This window comes from Oxyura jamaicensis, chromosome 2 (assembly GCF_011077185.1).
Source record: "Oxyura jamaicensis isolate SHBP4307 breed ruddy duck chromosome 2, BPBGC_Ojam_1.0, whole genome shotgun sequence".
Taxonomy (NCBI): Eukaryota; Metazoa; Chordata; class Aves; order Anseriformes; family Anatidae; genus Oxyura; species Oxyura jamaicensis.
This window is the reverse complement of record NC_048894.1, coordinates 136,029,484-136,052,906: the sequence shown is the minus strand read 5'-3', so window position 1 is coordinate 136,052,906 and position 23,423 is coordinate 136,029,484. Positions and strand designations below refer to the sequence as shown.

The following is a 23,423-nucleotide window of genomic DNA, read 5'->3' as shown; positions in this document are numbered from 1 at the left end:
CGAGCACCACAGGGCGCATGCGCACCGCGCCGCAGCCGCCTTCCTCGGACTACATCTCCCATAAACCCCTGCGGCGCGGGGCGGGCTGCGGCTGTGGGGAGGGGAGGGGAGGAGAGGGTAAAAGGGGGGGGTTGGAGGGGGATGGGCTGTAGGTGGCGGGTCGCTGAGGAGAGGGACGGGGCTGGCGGCAGCCATGGCCTGTCTGGTGAAGAAAATAATCAGTACTGCCAAGGCTCCCGCTGCGCTGGGTCCCTACAGGTGTGCCCCGGCTGGGGGTAGCGGGCTTTGCCCGAGGGGAGGCTGTGGGGTGGTTGTGGAGAGGTTGGGAAGTGTTGGGGTGGTTGGGGGGAGGTTGGGAGGCTGTGGGGTGGTTCGGGGGTGGTTGTGAGGAGGTTATGGGGTGGCTGGACCTGCCCCCGGGGGTGCTGGGGCTGGTGGGGTCCCGGGACTCCTGAGGGGAGCGGTCCCGAAATGGCAGCGGGGAGCTTCAGCCCGCCCGCGGGGCTCCCTAAAATGTCCCCCCGGGAGGCACCGGGGGAGAAACCGTGCAGAAATCGGCGAGAAGGGGAGAGAAAGGATCGGTCCCCGCCAGGAAAAGAGCCCGGGAGGCGGCGGGAGGTGGCTGCTGAGGGCGGCACGCCTCCCCGGCAGGGGCACGGCGGGCGGCTGGAAGCGCTCCTCAAGCCAGAAGACGCTGGTGGAGAAGCGAACAGCGGGCTGCTCTTCGGCTTTTTCACGCCTAAGTTCTCAGTTATAGCGGTTCTGGGCTTAATTAAAAAAAAAAAATCCCCCCAAAAGGCTTGTCTTTGCTATTTAGATGTGAAAAATTGGTCCTGTAGACTCATGTCTAAGGTACTGAGGGGTTTTTACCAGAGTGTTTTCTAAGGGTTCCGATTTATACATTTAAGGCATGCTGTGCTTTGTTTTCCCATTTAAACACAGGCTCCTTAGGTTTTAACTACTTGTAGCATCCTTCAAAAAGCATTTTTTGACTCTCTTCATGTGAAATTGAACTTCCTGAACTTCAGACTGGATGTTCTCGATAGGAACTGTGAAGATGGAAAAGTACCGAGTGTAGAGGCAGGGGGAGTCCCATGACCTAAAGGTTAACTTCTGCAAGCAACGAGCTGTTGGTGGATTGCAGCCAGGGGCTCGGCATCACTTGTACGAAACACCTGGGACAGGGAAGGCAACAACTCTTCAGCTGCTCACATACCAGCTGGCTTAGCCTTTAACATACCCTCGACTTGGTTTAACTGCACTCCCGTGTTTTGTGCTTGTCGGTAGTTCTTGCTGAAATGCTGCTTATTATGCGTCCTGCTACTGGTATGACAGGGCTACCATCAATAAGTTTATCACTAACTTAGTTAATCGAGTTCCAGTAAACTTCTCAAAGTCCAGTGAGCAAAAAATTGCACAAGAAAAAACTGCTGTGGCTCTGCTCTGAGCGTGGTAACAGAGGAAGGGGGGCTTAACATGGAGGGAAGGTTTGGGGTGCATTCCTGGTTCTGCTGCAGCCCTTCAGGGTGCTACTTTTACCATACATTTTACTCCCTTTATTGGGCAGCAGATATATTATTCTTATATTAATCAACAACCCTTTGGGTAAAGAAAACCTGACTTTTTGTCAGTTGATTTTTTTGTTTTGTTTTGTGAATTGTTACTGGTGTCAGTGAATAGGGGATTCCACTGCTAAGCATGCAAGGGAAAAGGAATTCGAGGAGCCGAGGACTCAGTAAGGTTGCTGCTGATCTGGTGGTGGTATTGGAAGGCTTCAACATGCTTTTTCTTTTTTTCCCCCAATTATTCATGACTTGGGATTGTCTAAAGTCAGTTAGGATAAATGTTTTGTGGTGTCATTTGCTTTATAATAAGCAGCATAAGACAATCTTACTTTTTTTCAGAGAGCCAATATCTCCTTGTTGTGTGGTTCTCCACACAGGAAACACGAGCTTGTGGTTTGAGGGCCTGTTCCTCAAACAAAGCATGACATGCTAAGAAAGAAAACAGTCAAAGAAGAATCTGTGTTGTGCTAATACACGCGTTTCCTATCAAGACTACATCAGCTAGAAAACTTTCTTTGGCCAGTTTCTCTTCTTTAAATGGTATAATTTTGTCTTGTCCCAGTTTAGGTGGTTGCTGATGTCAGAGAGAATAAACACCGCCTAAGATATTCTACTCTATCAGATCAATTACTGTCTCTTTTTTCCTTAATGGAATTGTAGGAGAATGTGGAATGGGGATAAAAGGAAAGATAGGAGTGATGGCATTGTTCAGATTGCCTAACAGTAATCATTTTACTGAGTCCCTAAATTAGGTTAGGCCCCCATAAAGTCAATGGATTGAGCAATTAAGAGATGTAGTAAAAGCGTTCTCTGAGAGAGTGGCTTTCTTTCTCCACTGACCTAAAAGGGAAGCTAAGCTGCTAATTTAGGTAGTTCAGGAAGGTGCCTGTCTCCAGTTTGTGTAACTTCAGAGGTTTGTTCAGCTGTTAGAACAATAAATTTTCTTGTGGAATGGGAAGAGATAAGAAAAACGGTGTTGACAAACCATAAACATTTTGAGAGAACCCTTTCTTTAATTTATTTGAAAATATTTTTAGCTATCGGCTGAAGGGATGTAAACTATGGCTCTTGCATAACAGATGGTTTAAGTCTTTGTTTTAATCTCTTAATTTTGTGGTAATTAAAGATGATAATAATTGCTAACTCGACTTCATACCTGATGTTTACATAGAAATGATTAGCAAATAGCTCGAATTCTGCAGTCTGCTGAGCTAAGCCAACAGGTCACTTGGGTTATTTGGTGTGAGGAGAGGGATTGCTCTCGGGATGGAGATCCTCTGTCTCCCCCCATCTATCCACCTTGCGGATAGGTGTGCAGCTGTGTGCAGCCCAAGAACCAGGGTTTGTTACCTCAAAGGCAGAGCTATGCTCATGTAGTTGGGTGCTTCCACGGATGGTTCAATCGCTGCTGGACCAAACATGCACAGGATGAACGTACAACTGCATGCACAAACTTGTGCACGCATGACCCAGCTCATAAGCACTGTGGCACCGCAGGGCATGGTTTAATGATGGGACTTGCTAGGTCAGACTTGGTATTTTGGAAGATCTTTTCCAACCTAGATGGTTCTATGTTAACCTATCTTTCTGAAATATTATGAATGACTGAAGAAAATGTGATATGTGCTTTGGATAGTTAAATGTTTTTGGTGAGGAAACTTACAACATAAAATGTCTCTTCTGTTTTCAGCCAAGCGGTGCTTGTAGACCGGACCATGTACATTGCAGGACAGATAGGTATAGAGCCTTCCAGTGGGCAGCTTGTCTCTGGAGGTGCAAAAGAAGAAGCTAAGCAGGTAAGATGTGTTCTGGCAATAAACCTTTAATGGAGTTGCTTGTGCTTTGTTAAATGTGGACTGATAAGAAATTGGTGAGTCTTACTGAGCACATACTCCAAGGTGAGGTAAAAGTAAGAAGCAATTTCATCCCATCCCTGTCATTTTCCATCCAAAAAACCTTGGAGGTCAAGGGAGGAATCTGTATTTCAAGTAGGAAAGATGTTTTGAACAAAGGTTTGACCCCAGTGGCTTGAGGTAGGGGGAAGATTTGTTCCCCCGACAGCAAAGAAGCCGTGTGAGTAGACAGGATGAGATTGAGCTGCATCGTTCATTTGCATCTAATGAATGGATGGGGGTTTATTAGACATTCCCTTTCATTAATTTACTTTTTAATCTATTTGTGTTTTTTTTCTTACCAACTGATGACTGTCGAAGGTTTTCTGGGTGAACTACAACATGGATGTATCTAGGTTACAACTCATGTTTGCATACTTACCTAAATACAACCTTGCTGGTACTTAAATCTTTTTATCTTGTTTCTCATTAGGCTCTAAAGAACATGGGAGAAATCCTGAAAGCTGCAGGCTGTGACTATGGCAATGGTAGGTGCTGTTTTGATGGTGGCAAACAAGCGATTGTTTTTACATTGATTTTTTTTTAAAGTGACCTCTAAAATAAAGCTGTTTGCTATATGTGAAGTTGTTATTAATAGCTAGAGGGGGGGAAAATGTCAATGTGCAAGCCTTTGTGATGTGTGTCAGTGGGACACTGCCTTTCCCCCAGAGTTTCTGACCATAATACTAACCTTTTTTTATTCTAATTGAAGAAGCTCAGGTGTAGATAGAGGTGCTACAGGCATTTTAAACATCCTAGACTTTACTTCAGGCAAAAGCAGGTCCATGTCTATGGTGTTCACATTCTAGGCACTTTCATTACCCTTTCTTTTGAAGCAGACTCTAATAGTGGAGCCAAACCAGGATTAATATTGGTTTAGGCAGTCATGGTTAAAAAAAAAAAAAACTCTAGCGTAGACCTTAGCATATCTTAAGACATTTTATGGTCTTTTTTTGGCAGCAGATATTATATATGATAGAAATTTTTGCCAACAGTTGGCTTACAATAGCTTTCTTAAATCAACCTGCTTCCTCAGTTTGCCTTTTAGAATTGGGCTTAATGAAATTTAAAACAGATACTTTCAAAACAGGTCAGGAATATCTAATTCCTTAGAGTTTTATGTATATCTTATGTATTAAGATTGTTTTTAGGTGTTTCTGTAGGTGGTAGCTCTAATGGTCAATATCTGTTTGGAAAACTTTTCAAAACATATATAATATTTGAGAGAAATTCATGGAATAAAAGCAAGAAACTCAGAAAATAACTGCAATCATGTAATTTCTAGTTGTGAAGACTACTGTTTTGATGGCAGACATGAAGGACTTCAATGATATTAACGATATTTACAAACAATGTAAGTAGATTTTTTTGTTTGTTTTACCAGTATGGCTTGTAAAACTAATTACACTCACTGTAAGCAATGTTTTAATGACTCAGGTGATTTACTTCCACGTTCTTTGAGATTTCATTAGAAATACAACATTAAATCAAAGCAATTTACTTGCAAACACCCAAACAAATACAGCCAAATTTCATATGGACTTGTGTCCTACCATCCCAATAACTTCTAGTATGAAAATTAACCCTACAAGTTGATCTTCTACTCCATTTTTGCCTTGATATGTGCTGCATCGTCCCTAATATAATTCTGCTGTAGGCAGCCTTAAAATGCTTATAAACATAGCATAGCTTAGAACTGTAGGATCATTAAGGTTGGAAGAGATCTCCAAGATCACCTGGTCCAACCATCCCCCTACCACCAATGTCACCCACTGAACCATGTCCCTAAGCACCAGGTCCAGCCTCTCCTTGAACACCCCCAGGGACGGTGACTCCACCACCTCCCTGGGCAAACTGTTCCAATGCCTGACTGCTCCTTTTGACAAGAAATGTCTCCTCGTTTTCAACCTAAACTTAATTTCAGGTTGTGTATTTTCATTTATTTAAAATCTATATCTTTGAATAATTTCCATGCTATTATGGGACAAAGCTCACTTTTCATTTGAAGAGGATGAGCCACCCTTCTGCACCTTGGAATAAAAGAAGATAGTGCTTGGTTATCCAAATTGAATGTAAACTGAAGTAGGTGATTTGTGAGCCATGTTGTGCAGAAGAATTTGGGAGGCTATGCACATAAGTTCCTTATCTAGGTAGGTCTGGGTTTTAATTAGATAGTAACATCTGGTCCTGAATAAAGTCTGTTATTCATGAGCTACCTGTACAGTCTTCTGCATGTCAAGATGGAATTGTGTGTGTTTAAGTGGAGGAAAAACAGACCAGCTGGGTATTTAGTTACTTGTTGCCAAACAGACCTCCTACCTCTTGTTCAGGAAAGCTGTTGTTGCTGTTCTTTGATGCAAGTTATTAACTTTGTTAGTGCAGGAGCATGGAAGTGCCATTTCTGAGCCTAGTGTTAACTCTCACTAGAAAAGCTTCTATTTAATTATACAAATTCAGCTCTTATATCTTGACTGATACCCCCTTTTTTCACCTTTTTATTTTAATATGCTTGAGCTCCAAGTCTAATTGGGAATGGAGGAGTAGGTCAGGGCTTATTTTCTCTGCCTTCCTTTGATATGAGTAAGGTTGACCCCTGGTAATATTATACAAATCTGGGATCTTTGCTCATGACTCCTGCCAGGGTCCCGTTTCTCCTCCTTGCTCTGTCTGTGAAAGAGCCCTCTCTCCAGTGTTTGCACTGGGTGATCACCATTCTGGTTCAATATTGCTGTCGCAGCCAAGTTGGTGTCAAAGCTACGCAGTGTCAGCAGAGGGCAAGTTATCACTGTCCACTAGATCACAATTGTAGCTACCTTCTTGATGATGAATGGTAGCTTGCTGAGAAAGTGGGAGAGAAGAAAGCTGGGACAGAAAATTGTCTTGTCTCCTTGAACCTGAAACCATTCCAGTGACTGCAGTTTATACAGATGACTTAGATTTGTGTGGTTTATCGAGGAAAGCTGAATGATTAGTGGATGATTTTGTTTCGATTACAGTTTTCAAGTCCAATTTCCCAGCCAGAGCAGCCTATCAAGTTGCTGCTTTGCCAAAAGTAAGTGTCACATCTGTTTGCTTCTGAAACATTATGACTTATCCTGTAATAGCTTCAATTGTGATCATTTTATTGAATAAAATAGTTTTTGCATTTAAGTATACTGATCAATAAGATCATACAACAGTTCTGAAAATGAAATACCTTGCTCTGTAATAGAAGATGGCTACAACTATAGAAATAAGGGTTTCTGGTATGTAAGGAAGAGTAAAGTGAATTTTCAATGTTAACATTGCTAAATCAGTAATGCCACTGTCAGAAATATAATCCCCTTCAAATGTTGCTCTATCAGGTCATCTTATATATCCAATTGCTTCATAAAATAGATACTTTAAATTCCTGATACGTTTCTTCATTGCTGTCTCACAGGGTGCCCGAGTTGAGATTGAAGCCATTGCCATTCAAGGACCCATCCAGGATGTTTCAGCCTCTCTATAAGTAAAGGCTGAGTACCCTACGCGTAGGACAGGTGCTTTCTTCCAGATTGTGGCCTTGCAGTCTGTAAAACAAGCTTACAGTGGCTTCTCTGTAGGCAAACCCTGAAACCCGTGGAAGCACTGCTAAAATCCATTGAGCCTGATCGTAGAACAGGGGCCTTACAGTGTGATGGTGACGAGGTATTCAGATACTAAAGTACTCATTTTAGGTGAATGTATGACAGTTAACTATGGGTGATCTGGACGTGGAAAACTAATGACTTGTAACATTAGGTTTTTAGTAGTTCTTTAAAATAAGAAAAGGTCAGAAATTAGAAAACAGTAGAACACTTGAATTAGTATGTTTTCACTTCTGTGTTTTGGAGAATATTGTATTAATTTCTAAACTATCTTAAATGCTTTCTTTACAGAATAGATTAGTGTTGAAACTTGCTCACATTTTGTTCATAAAGAAGGTATTGCTTAAGAGGGTGAATATTCATTTCAGAAAGAAGAAAATTATGCTTCTCTGAAGTAATGTCCTTATAGTTGTAAATCACCTGCAAATAAATCTGTGCCTGCAACCTTGTTCATAGTCTTTCTCATACCAATTCAACTTTTTACTATATTGTGGTGAGGGGAAAAAAAAGAAGACATTCCAATTGTATGAGGGGAAAATATCCTGTTTAATGACAATAAATGATAATTATATCTTCAAAAATGTGCTTTTCTTTTCTAGGAACAAACTTTTTTGTTTTCCTTATTTTCTTTGTAATGGAGCATAAAAGCATAGTCCCGATTTTGCTTCTTCAATAAGAAGTAATTCAAACCAAAAGAGCAGGTTTATTATCTATTACCTAATAGTGAAGGATGAAAAATAATCTTTCAAGACAGAAAGCTTTCCTCTACCATGGCATTAGAGTTCTTGGCATTTTTCTCTCTGCCATTAAGAACAGAAGCATTTGCTTGGTGGGGTATTTAAGCAATACTGAGAAGTGAGGCTGGTGGTGTTAGTAAGTTACACTATCCCTCTGTTTTCATCTTCTAAGTCAGTAGAAATGGATACTGTGTTTTTACAGAACTAGTTTGAAAAGCCAGCTACCTCACTGTAGAGATGATTCCCTGTCTTCCCCCACAGCCATGCATCTCAGCACAGTAATGGTTTATTCAGGGTCAATGAATGTACATCCTTTTTGCTATCTGAATTATCAAGCAATAACCTTAGAAAAGTACCTGACTCTTCTGCATATAAACTTTCTACAAATAAAAGCTATTAGTCATGGTTCTCTTCTTTCTCTCTCCTTACTACCATCTTCTATATTCTACATCTCTAACTCAGGAAGCAATCCCACCTAAGAATAAACACGAACAGATGTATTCATGTTACTACCAGCTACTTTCTGATATGATTTTCTAAGAAATTGAGAAAATGTTGCTTCATTTTGTCAGTTAAGAATAGTGTCATTGAATGGAGTTAAATTATTTAAACAGATTCCCAATTTATATTTGTTTCTTTGTTACAGCTTTGCTCACCTTGCATTACTTTAACTTTTTTGTAACACTAGGTGGCAGTATGTATTTGTTTCTCTTATTTTTCCTGCTGTTGACTGGTACAAAGGGGTGTGAATATACCATTACTTTCCCCAGTAAGCTATAGACAGAGAGTGAAGTGTAAGTGAGGCACCCCCCCCCCAAAAAAATGCATGCTGGATGCAACTAGTAAGAGTCAATACACTATTTCCATGTTAAATGTTTGTATCAGTAAGTAAGGAAGATTCTGCAAACAGGCAGGAATTAAAATTCACTTTTAGCTCTAAGATCATTTAGCTTTTAGCTGAAGTTCAGTTGCATGGCTTCTCGAGTGTCTCAGACCTAAATATGTATCCTGCAGGTACAAAAATTCTTGAGTAACAGATAACCTCTTTCATTTACAACTATAACAGCAGTTCTTAACATAAAATCAACTTTCAAAAGACATGTTTAAAATTTTTAATTTCTTGAGCAGAATTATTTCTTGTTTCTATTTTCTAAACAAAAGGCAAACCCCCATAATTCTCTAATATGAAAAGCAAGTTGTCCTGGTTTCAGTTAGGACAGAGTTATTTTTCCTCCTAGTAGCTGGTAGGGTGCTATGTTTTGGATTAGGATGAGAAGAGTGCTGATAACATGCTGATGTTTTAATTGCTGCAGAGCACTGCTTATACTAAGCCAAGGACTTTTCAGCTTCTCACTCTGTCCTGCCAGCGGGCAGGCTGGGGGTGCAGCAAGAGCTGGGAGGGGACAGACCCAGGACAGCTGACCCAAACTGGCCAAAGGGGTATTCCATACCATCTGACGTCATGCTAAACAATATATAGGGGTGGTTAGCCGGGGTGGGGGGGGGGTGGCTGCTCGGGGTTGGGCTGGGCATCGGTCACCGGGTGGTGAGCAATTGCATTGTGCATCACTTGTTTGTACATATTATTATTATTATTTTCTATCTTAATAAACTGTCTTTATCTCAACCCACAGGCTTCACTTTCCCGTTTCTCTCCCCCATCCCAGAGAGGGAGGTGGGAGGGTGAGCGAACGGCTGTGTGGTGTTTAGCTGCCAGCCGGGTTAAACCACAACACAAGTATTGTGGTTATTTCTTGCTTAGCAAAGTATAGAATATTTCAGAAATCTTGTTTAAACTGGAACTAGGTTAAACAAAGTTTTTGTTGTTGTTGTTGTTTGCTTTTGGACTGAGCTGCTAGCCTGAAAAGTATGAAGTTGTCATTCAGCCTGTGACATAGTAATTTCACCATTTAAAGTTTGTTTCAATCATATGCAACTGAACAGGTCCTGTGGTTCTATTCTGGTTCCATAAAAGTAAAGCAGTTCTTAACTTTGCATGTTCTACTAGGTATTTCTTTTAGTAGCTTTTTTTCCTAATTATTTCTGTTGTCTACAGATTAAACAATGCAAAAATAAAGTTCAGAACATAGTTTTATTAAAACTGTTCTCTGTTAAACTAGAGACTGTTTTAAGGTTTAATTTTTAAAATGCCTTAATCTGCTACAAGCAGCTTGCTCTTGCTGCACTTTCTATCTGAAAGAAGTTGTACCTTAAGTGAAAGAGCCAACCCTAGCAAGGCAGATTGCTGAGAATCTTCTGAGATCCTAACACTATGCGTGCTGGTATGCCTAGAGTCGATGGGGTCCAAAATTAACCTCCTCTAGGGCTCTGTTTTTTGGTAATTGAAACAAAATTCTTCCCAGAACTTTCCTGTTAGCTTGGAAATTTTTTACATCAAGGGTCCTGCCCAGTACTCTCTGCAGCATGGAATGATAACTGGTAGCTTGGATGAAGTAAAAGACTGAAGATTGTCTAAGTTTTGTTGGACATTTCTGGAAATTGGTTTTTATTTTGGTTGTTTAAAAATAAATAAATAAATCTAAGGTACATTGACCTAGCTCTGGAGGTATATCCTGTAAGGAGAGACATCAGAGTACATCTTCTTCTCAGCCTTTAAACAAGAAAGCTCTTTGATCCACAGACCAATTTCTGCCCTTGGCAATCTCTGTGATACCCACAGGTGTGTGGAAGCAAACAACAGCCTGTATTTTGGCCCTTTATGCATGGTGCATGCTTTGGTAGCTTACAGACCGTAAATACTAGGCCCCAGTGGGACAGTGATTGTCTTATTTCTCAAGGCAGAGAGGTGCAGCCTATGTTTAGCATCCAGGTGCTGACTTTGTGGTAATTTATCCAATTAACATTTCACAATTAGCACAATATCAAGCACATTTCATTTTATGGGAAGGTAAAATAGCTTTCCTTTATTGTAATTACAAAACACGTAAGGACTGAAGATGACTGAGAAGGGCTGACCTTTTGAGCCATAACTGGCTCAGACTCCTCTCGTTTCCAATTAGCATTGCTTTTAATGATTGAAAAAGTTGAACAATGAGGTAAGGTTGTACATTGTCACCTGCCTTCATTGTAATAACAGCAGCAGCAAGAGTGGTTCTGAGGTGAGCAGCTTGTCTTGACTCCCTTGTATCTTTAAATTTTATTTCCGAGTGCCGTCTCTGCTTTTGCTGTCAATGCTACTGGTCTCTGCCATGGAATTTCCATCGGTTTATGCTTTTAAATCATTCAGTGCGATGGGTCATACTGCATCGCTTCATCTAACGTGCAACTTGCAAGTAGTCAGTACGATTGCCCCACGAATTTTAGTTGCTGCGTTTGGGAGCAGGTGTTTGTCAACACAGGTGCTGGTGGCTGAACCGAATTATTGGCTTACAAGAGGAAAGCAGCCACTGAAGCTGAAGGTGAAAGATCCTGGGGCATCCTGGGCCCTAGTTGCGTGTCCAGCCTCATCTTGTATCATGCCAGGGAGTCCTTATCCAGCTCATTAACTGTGCCCCTGCTTCTCAGCTCTCTAAAATGTATGGTATGTGGACAAAAAGTTTGACTACCTCTGTTAGCATTTTTAATTTCCACTTTAATGTCAATGGACTTTTAATAGACCTTGCTGCTTGTTTTGACTTTTTTATTACAGAAGACTAGTAAAAATATAAAACTGCAACATCCACCTACCAAAAATCCTTTAAATGAAAGCATGCATTTTGGTTTTCAAAGTTTATGCTGCTGCCTGCAGAAAGGCAACCTTAAGTGAAGTTGACAAGATAGCTGTAGATTGAGAAGGTTGCTGATAAGCAGAAAACCTTAGATGCAGTGATGTAGCAAATGGATATCAGCTAAAGTAAAGAGCTGGTAGGCCAGGGTTCTCAATGAAGATTATTTAATACAAACCAAAGTCATCCGGAGTCAGATGTGCGTGTGCAGCACAACATTTATCTTAAAGTTGATTTTCATAATTTGCTGCTGACGATAAAATATTTTGTGAAGTCCTTTTGTACAATAAAGCTAATAAAAATAGTAACACGTGCTTGCCCCTTTTAGGTACTTGACCTTTTCTCCACAGTCTACTTCCATATGCCATAGAGTCCTGTAGACACAGTCCCCAGTAAAGATATATGGTCCCTTTGCAACATTCGCTGTCAGAGCAAATTTCTACTCCCTGTCAGATCCACGACATAAATTATATTCACCTTTTCCCCAGGAAGTCTGAAGGATTTGTCATTCCGCTTCAACTCCAAAATGATTACTTTGCATTTTGGAAAATAACGCAGTCCCTGAACGCATGTTTCTTCTGGAGAACAGCTCTAAAGGGAAACTTAATAGACGAATTCTCCTTGGGGAACAGGCTTCTGTATGTCTCTCGTTAGAAATCTATTTTAGAAGCCACAAGTGTATATTAGGAGCTACATGGCTAAAGATGGCTTATTAATCACCATGTGTTTTAACTACTGTGAATTTGTATTTTAAGTGTGCCAGAATTTAAAAGACTTAAAACATCCTACTCCTAGTTTAAAATGCCTTTTTTCTTCCAGTTATGCAGAAGTTTTTACATATATTGTACCAATACCCTTTCAATAGATGTGTTTAAAAATGGAGAGTTAGGAAATGACACCTACTTGCCTCCTGGACATTGTACCCTGTGTGTCTTCCATCTTCTGAAAATCTAGCCTCTGCGTTTAGTAAATGGGCAGTTTGGGGTTTCCAGTCCTCTATGTGCTGTGCACTTCAGCAGCTCCATAAACTGGTAGTCCAGGCACTGAGAAATTGCCTGTGTGTACTAGAGTTCTCGGAACTAGGACTTCAGTTTCTTTATACTTACACTACTGTTAAAATAAAATGCTGCACGATATTCTTTATCGTTGGTTGAAGGCTTCAAAGAATTAAAGTTGGTTATATGAACCTGGACATATTCTTAAATGAAAACTGAATTATTATCCTCCTGTCAGAAAATGATTCCACTGTGCTAACAGTGTACAGAAGGCACTCTGTGGCAGGGAGGTGAAAGTTCAGGTATTTCAAATACTTGAAGTCTTGGCAGCTTGACTTCAAAAATATATAAAAGTTTTTCTCTTATTCATATATGTGGTTCATTCTGTAAAAGCTCTATTTTCCCAACTTAACAAGATTAAAAAATGTTCATGTGGACAGAAGAGCCGGCCCACGAAGATGTTCATACAGACATAGCTTCTATTCCTTGTTATTAGCTGTTTCTGAAACACATGGAAAAAAAAAATAATTACTTTAGAATAGATCTTGATATTCAATATATCCCACAGGAATTCCATATGCGAGTGCCCTGGAAGTACCACAGCACAAAGGGGCTATCTGCTTTTCTCCAAAATCTGTCAGGATGTGTGGACTCGAAACAGCCAGAAGCAGCTGCAGGTTCTGCTTCCTCTTCCCCCTGTTCATACAGTCTTCCTCTTTTAGGCATTAACATCATTTATGTGAAATCCAGTTATGCTGGGATGATTTTATGCTCCTTCCCACCCTGCTGCCTTTTCTCTTAACAATTTTGGAAATCACTGGATAGTTTCGGTCATACTTGACACACGAGCAGAGATCTCACAGACATCAAACTTAAAGCAGTCTCGGAAGAAGAAGAGGCAACGGGCACACATTCAAATATGAGATACTACTTTTAAACATAAGAAAAACTTTTTCTTGTGAAGACCCTGCAAGGATAGGATGGGAGCATGGGACTTGGTGTTCTTGTAATGGATGCTAGTACTGCCACAAAGCTGGGAAGAGAACGCAGGGAACGTGGAGTTTTGCAGGGAAGTGCAGGTGACAGGAGAGAAGGGTCCAGCTGCAGCTCAGAGGGTGGCAATTTGTATGAATATTGCAATAGTGAAAAAATCCTTTTAGTGGTTTTGAACACTCACATAGCGTCACTGAGCATTCCTTTGTTCAGAGAGGAGCTTCGACTACTTTTAGAGCACTGTTTATTTTGTGCTGTGATCAACTCATATCCTTTCAGTTATCTCCTCTCAGAGGCAAGACTTTGAATGCTTTTGATCTCTCTTAGAGTAAGAATTTTTTCAATTCCCTTTAGCAATCTTGTTTCCCTGCCCAGAACTTTGTTTTAGTCCTTCAATATCCTTTCAAGATGGAGGAATTGCTCCTTTACGCAACAGCATCCCAAATTTAAATGCTCACTGTTCCATTCTTAACAGTGTTTGCTTTGCTTGCTCACAGCTATTCACTGAGCTGTCTGCACTGGTATGCTCCTGTCCTCTGAAATGTGTTACAGAGATAGCAGCTGGGCTGTTCCTTCTGCTTCTCTGGAAATATTGTTGGGGAGAATATTGACAAGGCAGTTAAATGCAGAAAGTGAGTGTTTCATCAAAGCTGAGGTTTCCTGGAAGCAAATAAGTGCTTTGCTGAACTCGCAGTATAGAAAGATAATTCTGTCCCTTTGCAAAAGTTTAGGGGTAAAGTACTGAAAACCATTCAAGTGAATAAACTTCTACAGACTTCACAGGCAAAGCTATATGGCATAGAATTGAAGATCCTGCAATATAGCTGCCAACAGCCAAACATAGCTTTTTTTATACAGGGCAACTTTAAAAAGTAACAACATACAAGTGATAAACTGTTAAATGGATGAGAAGTAACAAGTAGGTGAGTGCATTTTTTAGTCACTGCTTATCTAATTCTACTTGAATAATCAGAAGGTCATAAAGGCATATGCCTGGGCCAGCAACCAACTGATCTTCCAGGCTGTGATGTTCATGCTGAAAAATATTTTCCTGAATCCCACAGCAGGTGGAATGTGCTGGGCTTCTGCAGTCAGCACAACTGCTGCAGGTATTTGGGTCTTCCCACTTGGAGAAGAACCTGTCTTTATCCACCAGCCAGAGAAGCTGGCCTGCAAAGCCCTTTCAAATGCACATTTCTGGACCTGCCCAGCAATACTTCTGAGCGTAGGGTCCTCAATGAATATTGAGGAAGAAGAAATAACTTTTGCAGAAAGACTGTGATGACAGAAGCATGAACATAATTTCTAAGTCTGATGGAGGGTTAGTCCTGTTCCCTCACCTTCTTCTCTTAGCTGGTGTTACAATTCTCCAAAGGTAATTCATTTTCCTGGTGTTTTCCCTTCCCACCATGTCACTGCATTTGCTGTGCAATGTGCTTTCACCCCAGTGTTACACTGCTGATTTCAGCTGGTAACGAGAACAAGGGGATCTAAAATGAATGTCTGGCACAGGATGGAAATCACAGGCATTAACCCATAAAAACAAGCTTGGCAAATAATAATGAGTCATGATTTTAACATTGGTTTCTGTTTCCCAAGACTACATGTTACAATCTAGCATTCGTTCCGAACAGGGAAAAGGTATCACTGAGAAGATTCATATATTATAAAAAGATGACCCATGAAAAGAGTGGTGGTGTCCTTAGCAAAAAGCAAAAATATCTCTTAACATGAATAAAAATATTGATGACTTTCCCTCTTTCTTGTCTTAAACTGCAAAAAGCAGCAGCTCTACCCCAGGACGGAGGTGACAAGATGTGTTCAGTGAAGACAGCAGAGCTTTTCTGTCTCCTAAACAATAACCCACGCAGTTCTTCCCTCCTCTGTCAACATACCTATCTCTGTTGCTGCTGCACCATCCACAGCTTCTCCTGTTTCTTCTTCTTTTGTTTCAGGCCCTCCACTTACTATCTCACTGAGCAGCTCAGTTTCCACCTGTTCTCCCGTCTCACCTGGGAACAGTAACCACGGAGATCAAATTAGGATCCACTGAAAAACCACTGCAGGCCCCAGCTCCTTCCTGCAAACCTGATTTTGCTCCGTCAGCTCTCCAGTGCCCTTTACAGGGGCACTTTGTGGACGTATCAGCTGAACGGATCAACCAGGATGCTCCCCATTGTTTTCCATCATCCAGGTACACACATCCCTCATGCCCGTGACATCCTCCTAACACTTCCACAAAATGCCCTTGACACTCCATTAAATATAGATCATAAGCCCAATCTCTGTTCAAATTATTTTTCCTAGGTAATGGATTATTTTTTTTAATATGTGTGCAGTTTTATTTGCAATTTGAACAAAACATTAACGTGTCATTCTGTCTGAAACTGTGCAGCAGGGAAGCTACTACATAATTAATCTACTCACATAGCTAGTAGAGGAAAACAAAAGTTCTTATGCACCACAGCATAAAGAAGAAAAGTTCCTTCTTCATCACATACCTCATGGGAAGAAACTGTATGCAAGTTAAGACACTGGAATATTACTTCTACCTTGGTACAAATGAGAGGAAAACTCTTTTCCCCAAAACACTGCTTTCTTGCCCTGCAAGCAGTACTGATAGCTTGGTGGCCAAAACCCAGTAACTGATCCCCAGGCAAACGTCCAGTTGTGAGCATGCTTCCACGTACAGGATCCCACTACACCATTCAGGGGGTGCTGTTCTGCCCCCAGCGCTGCACCACAAAGCTTATAGGTGGTGATTAATGACACTGGAGTTTTCAGCCAGGTAGGACTATGCGTTTTGCAGGTGAGTCATTTACATCTTGTATAAAACAAGACTTTATTCCAAGTTATAGATCTCCATTTTATCTAGAAGAAAACCTCAACATTCTTTTACAAAGAGACATGGAAGAGGACAAGCCAATACCCATCCTCAGCTACTGGGACTCAGATTTATGTAGCCATCTCATGTGTATGCACAGCAAAGCCACGGGGTTAAGAGGCAGTGCATGCAATGGGCTCTTGGCTTCCCATAGAGCAGTCCTTCTGCATTATGGACTTCTTCAGGGTAAATGTGGAGTGAGGAAAGCTGCTGATACCACGTTTCCCTGCAGAGAAATTCCCCTCATGTGCTTCACCTGCTTATTCCCCGAAGAACTGCTCCCCAAGGAAGTATCTGATTCCTCAATGAGCTGCTTTGTGCCATTTAGGAGGAAGCTGATTCCTCCTGTGAGGTGTTCGCCTTCTGCATGTACAGAGAGGTGCATGTCCTGGGGACATTAACTCAAAGTAGAGTACAGCCTGCAATCTCTGGCAATGGGCATACCTCCTGCTAAAGGTCCCTCTGACAGCTGCCTGGTGCAGTGGAGATCCCCTGGGCATGCAGCCTTCATCCCCAGCTGGTCATCTCCAAGGGTCTTTGGAAAACCCAGCCCCACGTCCCTCCAATTCTGTCTCTATTCTGCTTGCTTATTAGCTTGTTTAGGACAGACTGGATATGCCAAGGGTACATCTATGATCTGCTTTTTCCTCTACAGTTAGACGTCCAGCCCCCAGCCTCAAGTGCATAGGGACGTTGCTTTATAGTTAACACAGGTAACTAAGGAATAGAGCCTTTGGGCTCTGCAAATACGAAGCATTGTGTCTGAGCTACACAGAAACACAACATTTAAACGAGGGATATGGTGGGGCATCTTACCCCCTAAGAACACAAAGGATGGGAAATGAAATAGCAGAGATGATGACTGGAAATGCTGATTTAATTTATTACAGCTTGGACTTGCAAGTCTGAGGCTTCCCCACCCAAGCCTTATTATGCTCTACATTGTACAGGCTCTGTGGGCAAAATTCTGACTCCAGAAGCTCACACGAGGCCCTCCCTAAACTGAAAGGAAACCCCAGGCCCGTCTCTGGAGACAGAATTTGGTCTCCTGAATTTACAAAAGCACAAATATTACCCTCAGTGAAGTGGTCCTCTTCAGTAACATGCACTTTGTTGATGATTTCCACTACAGAGCTGTCATTGCCCTCTACCAGCCCACTGTCCTCTGCCAGGCCTGGTGGTGGTGACCCAGCATCTTCTCCCAGCGCCGGTGTTGAAGGCTCTGTGCTCTCCTCTCGCCACGCAGACGGCAGCTCAGAGCTCTCCTCCGACCCCACAGGCAGTGGCTCTGTGCCCTCCGGCTCCTCCCTGTCCCTGACCGAACCGATCTTCTCCTCCTCGGCTGGGCTCACAGCCGCGGCTTCGTCCCGGGGCAGGTGCTCGCCCAGGTTGGTCTCCTCAGAGGCGAGACTCACCTCCTCCGCTGGGCCCAGCTGGGTTTGGTCAGCTATGGTCTCGTAGTCATCTGCGGTTGGGGTGTTCTCACCTGGTGATGCTGTTAGACACAGCAAGGAAAAGAAAGAGAGTTACAGATAATGGACGAGTGGACATTTAAGTTATAGATGAGGACTAGACTCAGTGTCCCCACCGGGCCGCACAAGCACTACGTGTCAAAGGGCTCACACCTGGCTACAGACAATACTTGCTCACCGGGGCTGCTGCTCCTGCAGGATGGCTCTGTTTGTTTGCTTTGTAATATTAAGCTACCATTCATATTACTTTGTCCAACAAACCATTCAACGACAGGAAGGCTCACCTCAATAAATCTTCTGCTCCTTTTGTCTCTCATCAACTCACTTAAAGCAATGGGCCTTTCTGGCAGAGAGAATTTATGAGCAAAGATAAGGCGAAATTACTCTGACAGGTATTTAATGATAAAAGTTGAAGTCTCAAATTGAGCTATACCTACGTATCAGACTGATTTAATCCCTTTCTGATTAAATTCAGTTTGACGCAAGCTTGTACTTAACCTTGTCAGAAGGAATGTCAGGATGGAAACACTGGGAGGTCATGCACAAAATTTGTTTAGGTAATAATTACAAGATCTGGATGAACTCCATTTTCTGGGAAAATCATTTTTGTAGTATCAAAGACTGAGCAGAACTGCACCATCCAGTTGGTGTGTGTGCCTGCAGACACAGAGAAGGATGGCTGAGCCAGGGGAAGGGCAAGAACAGGGAATCTGAAGTGTCGAGAGACAGGAAGCAACTTTGTCCACGGGACATGTAAAATTTCTTTTTACATGGGAACTGTAAAACCATCCGAGGGTTCACAGCCTGGGAAGCTCAGCCTGAAAAAAAACATGGAAAGGAACCAGACCTCATACTGGGTAGTGGCCAGCAGACATTTCAGGTGCTTTGCTTTCTCAGCAGCCTCCTGAGCTCAGATGAGGCATTTGGCTTCACGTTGGACATGGCCCCCAAAATTCACAGCCGGTGCTGTGAGCAAGCAGCCACCCAGCACCGCTGGCAGGACACGTGGCAGGGGGCAAGTCACCAACAGCAGTTCCAGCTGGGTCTGGGCATCTCCCTCTGCTCAGAGTTCAGAGCCTTGCAGCCCCTCGGGGAAACGTTTTCAGATGCCCTTTCCTGACCATTCAGCACCTACAGCAGCAGTCAGAGGGGAGCAGCCACTGAGCTGCTTTCGTGGTCTTAGTCCTCATTACTGGCAATGTAATTAATCTGTGTGCCAGCTGGGTGTCAGCAAGGCTAACAGCCACAGGTCTTCGATGCATTTGTTGGAAATGTTGTTAGGGTATTGCCATGAGCTGTGTTATGGTCTGCTTATAGTATTGCACGGGGATTATGCATGTTACAGCATGATCAGGCAATAGCTAAACCTGTCAGTTTAACTCCTCAGTGTGATTTTTTCCACCCAGTAATGTTTAAAAACAAAATGTGAAAATTATAAGAATTAGAGGTTGTGGTTTAAAGAAGGGAGTAGACAGGGTTTTCAACACCTCTTAAAGGCATGAGAAGCACACAAAGTCACTGAAAGGCCCATTTACACACCTTAGATTTGTGGCTATGTAGAGGTATGGTTGCGTATAACACAACACAAAGAAAAGGAGGTAGGATGAGCTGCGTAAGTCTCTTGTCTTGTAAGTCACCCTGTCTCTGTGTTTCACAAAGCACATTGCTGCTGTTTTTAAACCCGCTACAAGTAATTTCATCAAATGACACAGCTCTTGTGATATAGGATACAGCAAACGTGTTACCCCGTTTACCTTCTCATGATCTCTCTCACACCTTATCAGCCAGGTACTCCTTTCCCTAACATGAAAGTCAATGTGGAATCGCTTTCTGCAAACAGATAGCTAGTCAAAGTAACAGTAAATAAATCTTAAACTTGGCAAGAGCCTGTGCATAATGTTTCACAAGAAAGGCTCCTTCTGTGCACATAGTTCTGGTGATTTCAGGCTTATGGCCCATATTTCCCAAAGGGATCAGTGGGAGCACAAGTGTCCATCCACAGTGTTCAAGTCCCAACAGCCTCTGGGTCCCCAGCACCTTGTCAGAGCCACACACCTCAAAGAGTCTCACCTTGGCTACCCTAAGCAGTGACTACCTATGCCAACAGACAAGAGGCTTGATCTTTTCACACGTTATTTTTTATCCCTTTAGACATTTGTCATGCCTTCACCTTGCTTAGTACAGGTGGACAGGGAGCATGGGAAACCTACAGGCAGAAATAAAAGAGCCATGAAAACCCACATGTTATATGGAGTTCTGAATTGGTGTTACCAGCAACAGAAACTTAACTCCAAAAAACTGTTACTGGGAATCTCCTGCAGCTGCTGTAAGCATCAACTGGTCCTCTCTTCAACAAGATAATTTTTATAAATTGTATTATAAAATACTCCCATGCAATGTGAGACTTGGGCTGCTGGGAAGCCTTGAAGCATTCTTCTGTTCTCAATTAAATGCAAAGAATTCTCTAATACGGAAAAAATGAACCCTCCTGGTAATCTGTTCAATACCTTCATCTGCAACAAGAATGAAAACTGTGTGGCAGTCAACATTCTTAGGATGCCTTATTTTGTTTTGTTTTTGTTTTTAATAAACTATAGTTTTTGTTTTGTTCATAATTTGTATTTTATATTTTCCCTGCTGCAGACAATGTCAGCTGGAGGAGCAGTGAAAAGCACATTGAATTTAAGTGGACCACAGCTACAATACTTTTACTTTTGCCTCCTTTCTTTCCTTTTGAAGGAACCTCAAATTTTTCTGGGTTATACATCAATGGAATAAAATGAAATACATTTTTTTCCATTGGCACATTCAGAGAAGTTTATTTCAAATTCTCTTCTTCTGCTAAATCAAATTAGAAAACAACTAACATACCTTGCTGGTAAAAGTCCAATTAATGGTAGTATTTCAGATGCAATTCCAATTAATTACATGCTATCATGACATTAGCTTACATACTCGGGACTTTAAATAATTATACTAACATGAATAAGACTTTAGACAGAACTCCCGAGGTACTCAGAACAAATAACTTCAGTAATTTCCCTGAGCCCTTCAGCATTCCTGCACAAAGCATTAATATCATTCAGCTAGAGGACAAAAAGGCAGAGAAATTTGGTACACTGACCAGGAGAACAAGACAGCAGGTACAATACGAAGAGATTTGTGATGGTATTTTCCACAAGGCTGCCTGTATGCTGTCTTTATAGTGGCACACACAGCACTCACCCCATACAACCTGCTAGCACCCCTGCAATCACAACAAGCCATAACACTGCGAGGCAGGAAACAGAAAATAAATACACACGGAAAACTTGGATGCTGCAGCCAGAATAACAGCAACAGAAGGATGAACTCGAAAATACAGGAAAGAAATGCAGCAAAAGGAAAAGCAAACAACCCGTGTGCATCTACCTTCAGGATGTACCCTTTTGGAGAGCTCACTATTGCTATCTGCAGCGATTGGGCTCTAACAGTGAGAGCTCCCCAACCCCCTTCTTATTCTAAGGGGGGGGGAAGAGATCCCCAAACATGGGATTTGTGAGGGATTATGGAATTTTTGTAAGGTGTTATGGAAAACCCGAGGGGCTCTTGGCTCCCCGCAGTGCTCTGGGTTTTCCACAGCACCTAAGGGAAACGTGGAGCATCCCATGCCCCAAACAACAACACCCCCATGCCCCTTGCCCCTATTGCCCCCCACCTGCTCCCCCAGCCCAGCTCACCCCGCAGAGGCTCCCCGGTGCCAGGGGGCTGCTCCTGGGGCCGGCTGCGGGCGCTGCTGGAGCAGCCCATGGCGCTGGAGCCTCTTCCCAGCTCCGAGGGGGCGGGCGGTGCTGGGGCTGGGTGCTGGGGCGGGGGGGGGGGACAGGGCGAGGAGGGGCTGAAAGTGCCGCTGGGCAGAGCAGGGAGATGGAGCCGGGGGGGTGAGGAGGTCGCTGGGAGTTGCGGGCTTGCAGCAGCACCTCTGGGGGCTGTGGATGAAATGCTGGGGAGAGCAGAGAGGTTTAAGCGCAGGGATTCCTTCCCTTAGCGATTTTTCCTGAGTGACAGCAGCTGGAGGTCTGGTGAATTTAATCCCGTGTCTCTAAAAGTTGCTAGCACAATTTGAGCTGGGCTAGCAGATCCATATGTGGACCCATCTGCCAGGTAGGAGGGTCCAGGGTCTTGGCAGGGAGATCAGACAATCTTAGTGATCATGCTGATGTAGGAGAGATCTGTGAATCGCAGATCCCAGAGTGGCTGAGGCTGGCAGGGTCCTCTGGAGCCACCCGGTGCCACCCGTGCCCAAGCAGGGACACCCAGAGCAGGGTGCCCAGCACCACGTCCAGGCGGCTTCGGAAGGGCTCCAAGGAGGAGACCCCACAGCCTCTGGGCAGCCTGTGCCAGGGCTCCGTCACCCGCACAGCACAGAAGGGCTCCTGGTGCTCAGGGGGAGCCTCCTGGGGGCCAGTTTGTGCCCGGGGGCTCCTGTCCTGGCACTGGGCACTGCTGGACACAGCCTGGCTCTGTCCTTGCTGCACCCTCCCCTCAGGGATTTACAGACAGTGATGAGACCCCCTGGTATGGGGTGAGATTCACAGAACAGCCCAGGCTGGCAGGGACCTCAGGATCATCAGGTTCAGGCTTCCACAGGAAAAGGGAACCTAGGTGAGATTACCACGACCCTTGGGAGGCTGTTCCAGTGACTGTTCTCTCTGTAACAGAATTTATTTTTTGGCTCACTTTCCCAAGAGCCCTTCAGTCCTGAGCAGCAGGTGAGGAGCAGCAGGACTGGGCTTCCCGCACTTGGCATTCTCTAATTTACCTCATTCTGGAGCTCACTAGCTGATCATAATTTTGAATATTTTGGACAAAATTCCTACTCCAACTAGTAAATTTATGTCTACTTTCTGATCCCTGAAAATATATACCCACACGCTGGGACTTACCACATTACAGTAGACTTTTCAAAACATGATATAAATAATGAGTTTTCTTTTTAAACTATGAATCCTTTTCTCAACTCTGTCTATCTTTACAGAAAGAACAATACGGACCAGGCAATAAAATATCCTTGAGTTTATTGTGCTGGACAATTCAGGCCAAATTTTCCACTGAGGCAGATTTGTGTAGCTCCATTTAGAGCTGCTCTGTGATGATGATTTATGAACTGCAGGGAACTGCCTTCTGAAATACAGCCTTTTATTTTGCCTGGGATGGCAATGACCTCGAAACTTAGCCTCTAAGATGTACCTCATGCTTTCCAGGAAAGGAGAGAATCTGAAGGTCTTCTTATCAGACTACCTACTATTTTTAGAAATCTGTATCTCTGGATTTCTGAACAATTTGGTCCTTAGAAAATGTAAATATCTTCTTGTACTGGCACTCTAAGATTGCTATACATACATATATATATTTATATATGTATGTATCTATACATGTGTATACACACATGCACTGCTTAGCATCTTTTTACTTACTGAAAGTTCATCTTCCTTCCTTCCTTCCTTCCTTCCTTCCTTCCTTCCTTCCTTCCTTCCTTCCTTCCTTCCTTCCTTCCTTCCTTCCTTCCTTCC

General features: G+C 42.8%; 2 protein-coding genes across 4 annotated transcripts; one reads left to right on the top strand and one right to left on the bottom strand.

Moving 5' to 3' along the window:
• Nucleotides 1-115: 115 nt before the first annotated feature.
• RIDA (reactive intermediate imine deaminase A homolog) lies at nucleotides 116-7,640 on the top strand. 2 transcript variants are annotated; one of them, XM_035319605.1, is made up of 7 exons: nucleotides 116-258; nucleotides 3,256-3,361; nucleotides 3,891-3,945; nucleotides 4,743-4,811; nucleotides 6,454-6,509; nucleotides 6,879-6,978; nucleotides 7,357-7,640. In XM_035319605.1, exons 1-6 carry the CDS (start codon nucleotides 194-196, stop codon nucleotides 6,945-6,947), a joined length of 420 nt encoding a protein of 139 aa, XP_035175496.1. In that variant the 5' UTR covers nucleotides 116-193; the 3' UTR covers nucleotides 6,948-6,978; nucleotides 7,357-7,640. The 2 variants fall into 2 exon arrangements, with proteins under 2 accessions (XP_035175496.1, XP_035175495.1); XM_035319604.1 differs by having other exon boundaries at nucleotides 117-258; nucleotides 6,879-7,640.
• A 4,127-nt stretch (nucleotides 7,641-11,767) lies between these two features.
• On the bottom strand, nucleotides 11,768-21,708 carry ERICH5 (glutamate rich 5). 2 transcript variants are annotated; one of them, XM_035319602.1, is made up of 4 exons: nucleotides 21,591-21,708; nucleotides 17,475-17,894; nucleotides 15,411-15,527; nucleotides 11,768-13,024 (listed from the first exon to the last, which is right to left on the bottom strand). In XM_035319602.1, the coding sequence occupies exons 1-4, from the start codon at nucleotides 21,658-21,660 to the stop codon at nucleotides 13,002-13,004; spliced, it is 630 nt and encodes a 209-aa protein (XP_035175493.1). In that variant the 5' UTR covers nucleotides 21,661-21,708; the 3' UTR covers nucleotides 11,768-13,001. The 2 variants fall into 2 exon arrangements, with proteins under 2 accessions (XP_035175493.1, XP_035175492.1); XM_035319601.1 differs by lacking the exons at nucleotides 11,768-13,024; nucleotides 15,411-15,527 and having other exon boundaries at nucleotides 16,354-17,894.
• Nucleotides 21,709-23,423: the final 1,715 nt, after the last annotated feature.

Excerpts from the sequence above, each read along its gene's own strand:
- ERICH5 (XM_035319601.1), bottom strand. The coding sequence starts at position 21,660 with ATGGGCTGCTCCAGCAGCGCCCGCAGCCGGCCCCAGGAGCAGCCCCCT. Across the intron at positions 17,895-21,590 it reads CACCGGGGAGCCTCTGCGGG|CATCACCAGGTGAGAACACC; the intron begins GTGAGCTGGGCT and ends TGTGTCTAACAG.
- RIDA (XM_035319605.1), top strand. The coding sequence starts at position 194 with ATGGCCTGTCTGGTGAAGAAAATAATCAGTACTGCCAAGGCTCCCGCT. Across the intron at positions 4,812-6,453 it reads TAACGATATTTACAAACAAT|TTTTCAAGTCCAATTTCCCA; the intron begins GTAAGTAGATTT and ends TTTCGATTACAG. Across the intron at positions 6,510-6,878 it reads AAGTTGCTGCTTTGCCAAAA|GGTGCCCGAGTTGAGATTGA; the intron begins GTAAGTGTCACA and ends GCTGTCTCACAG.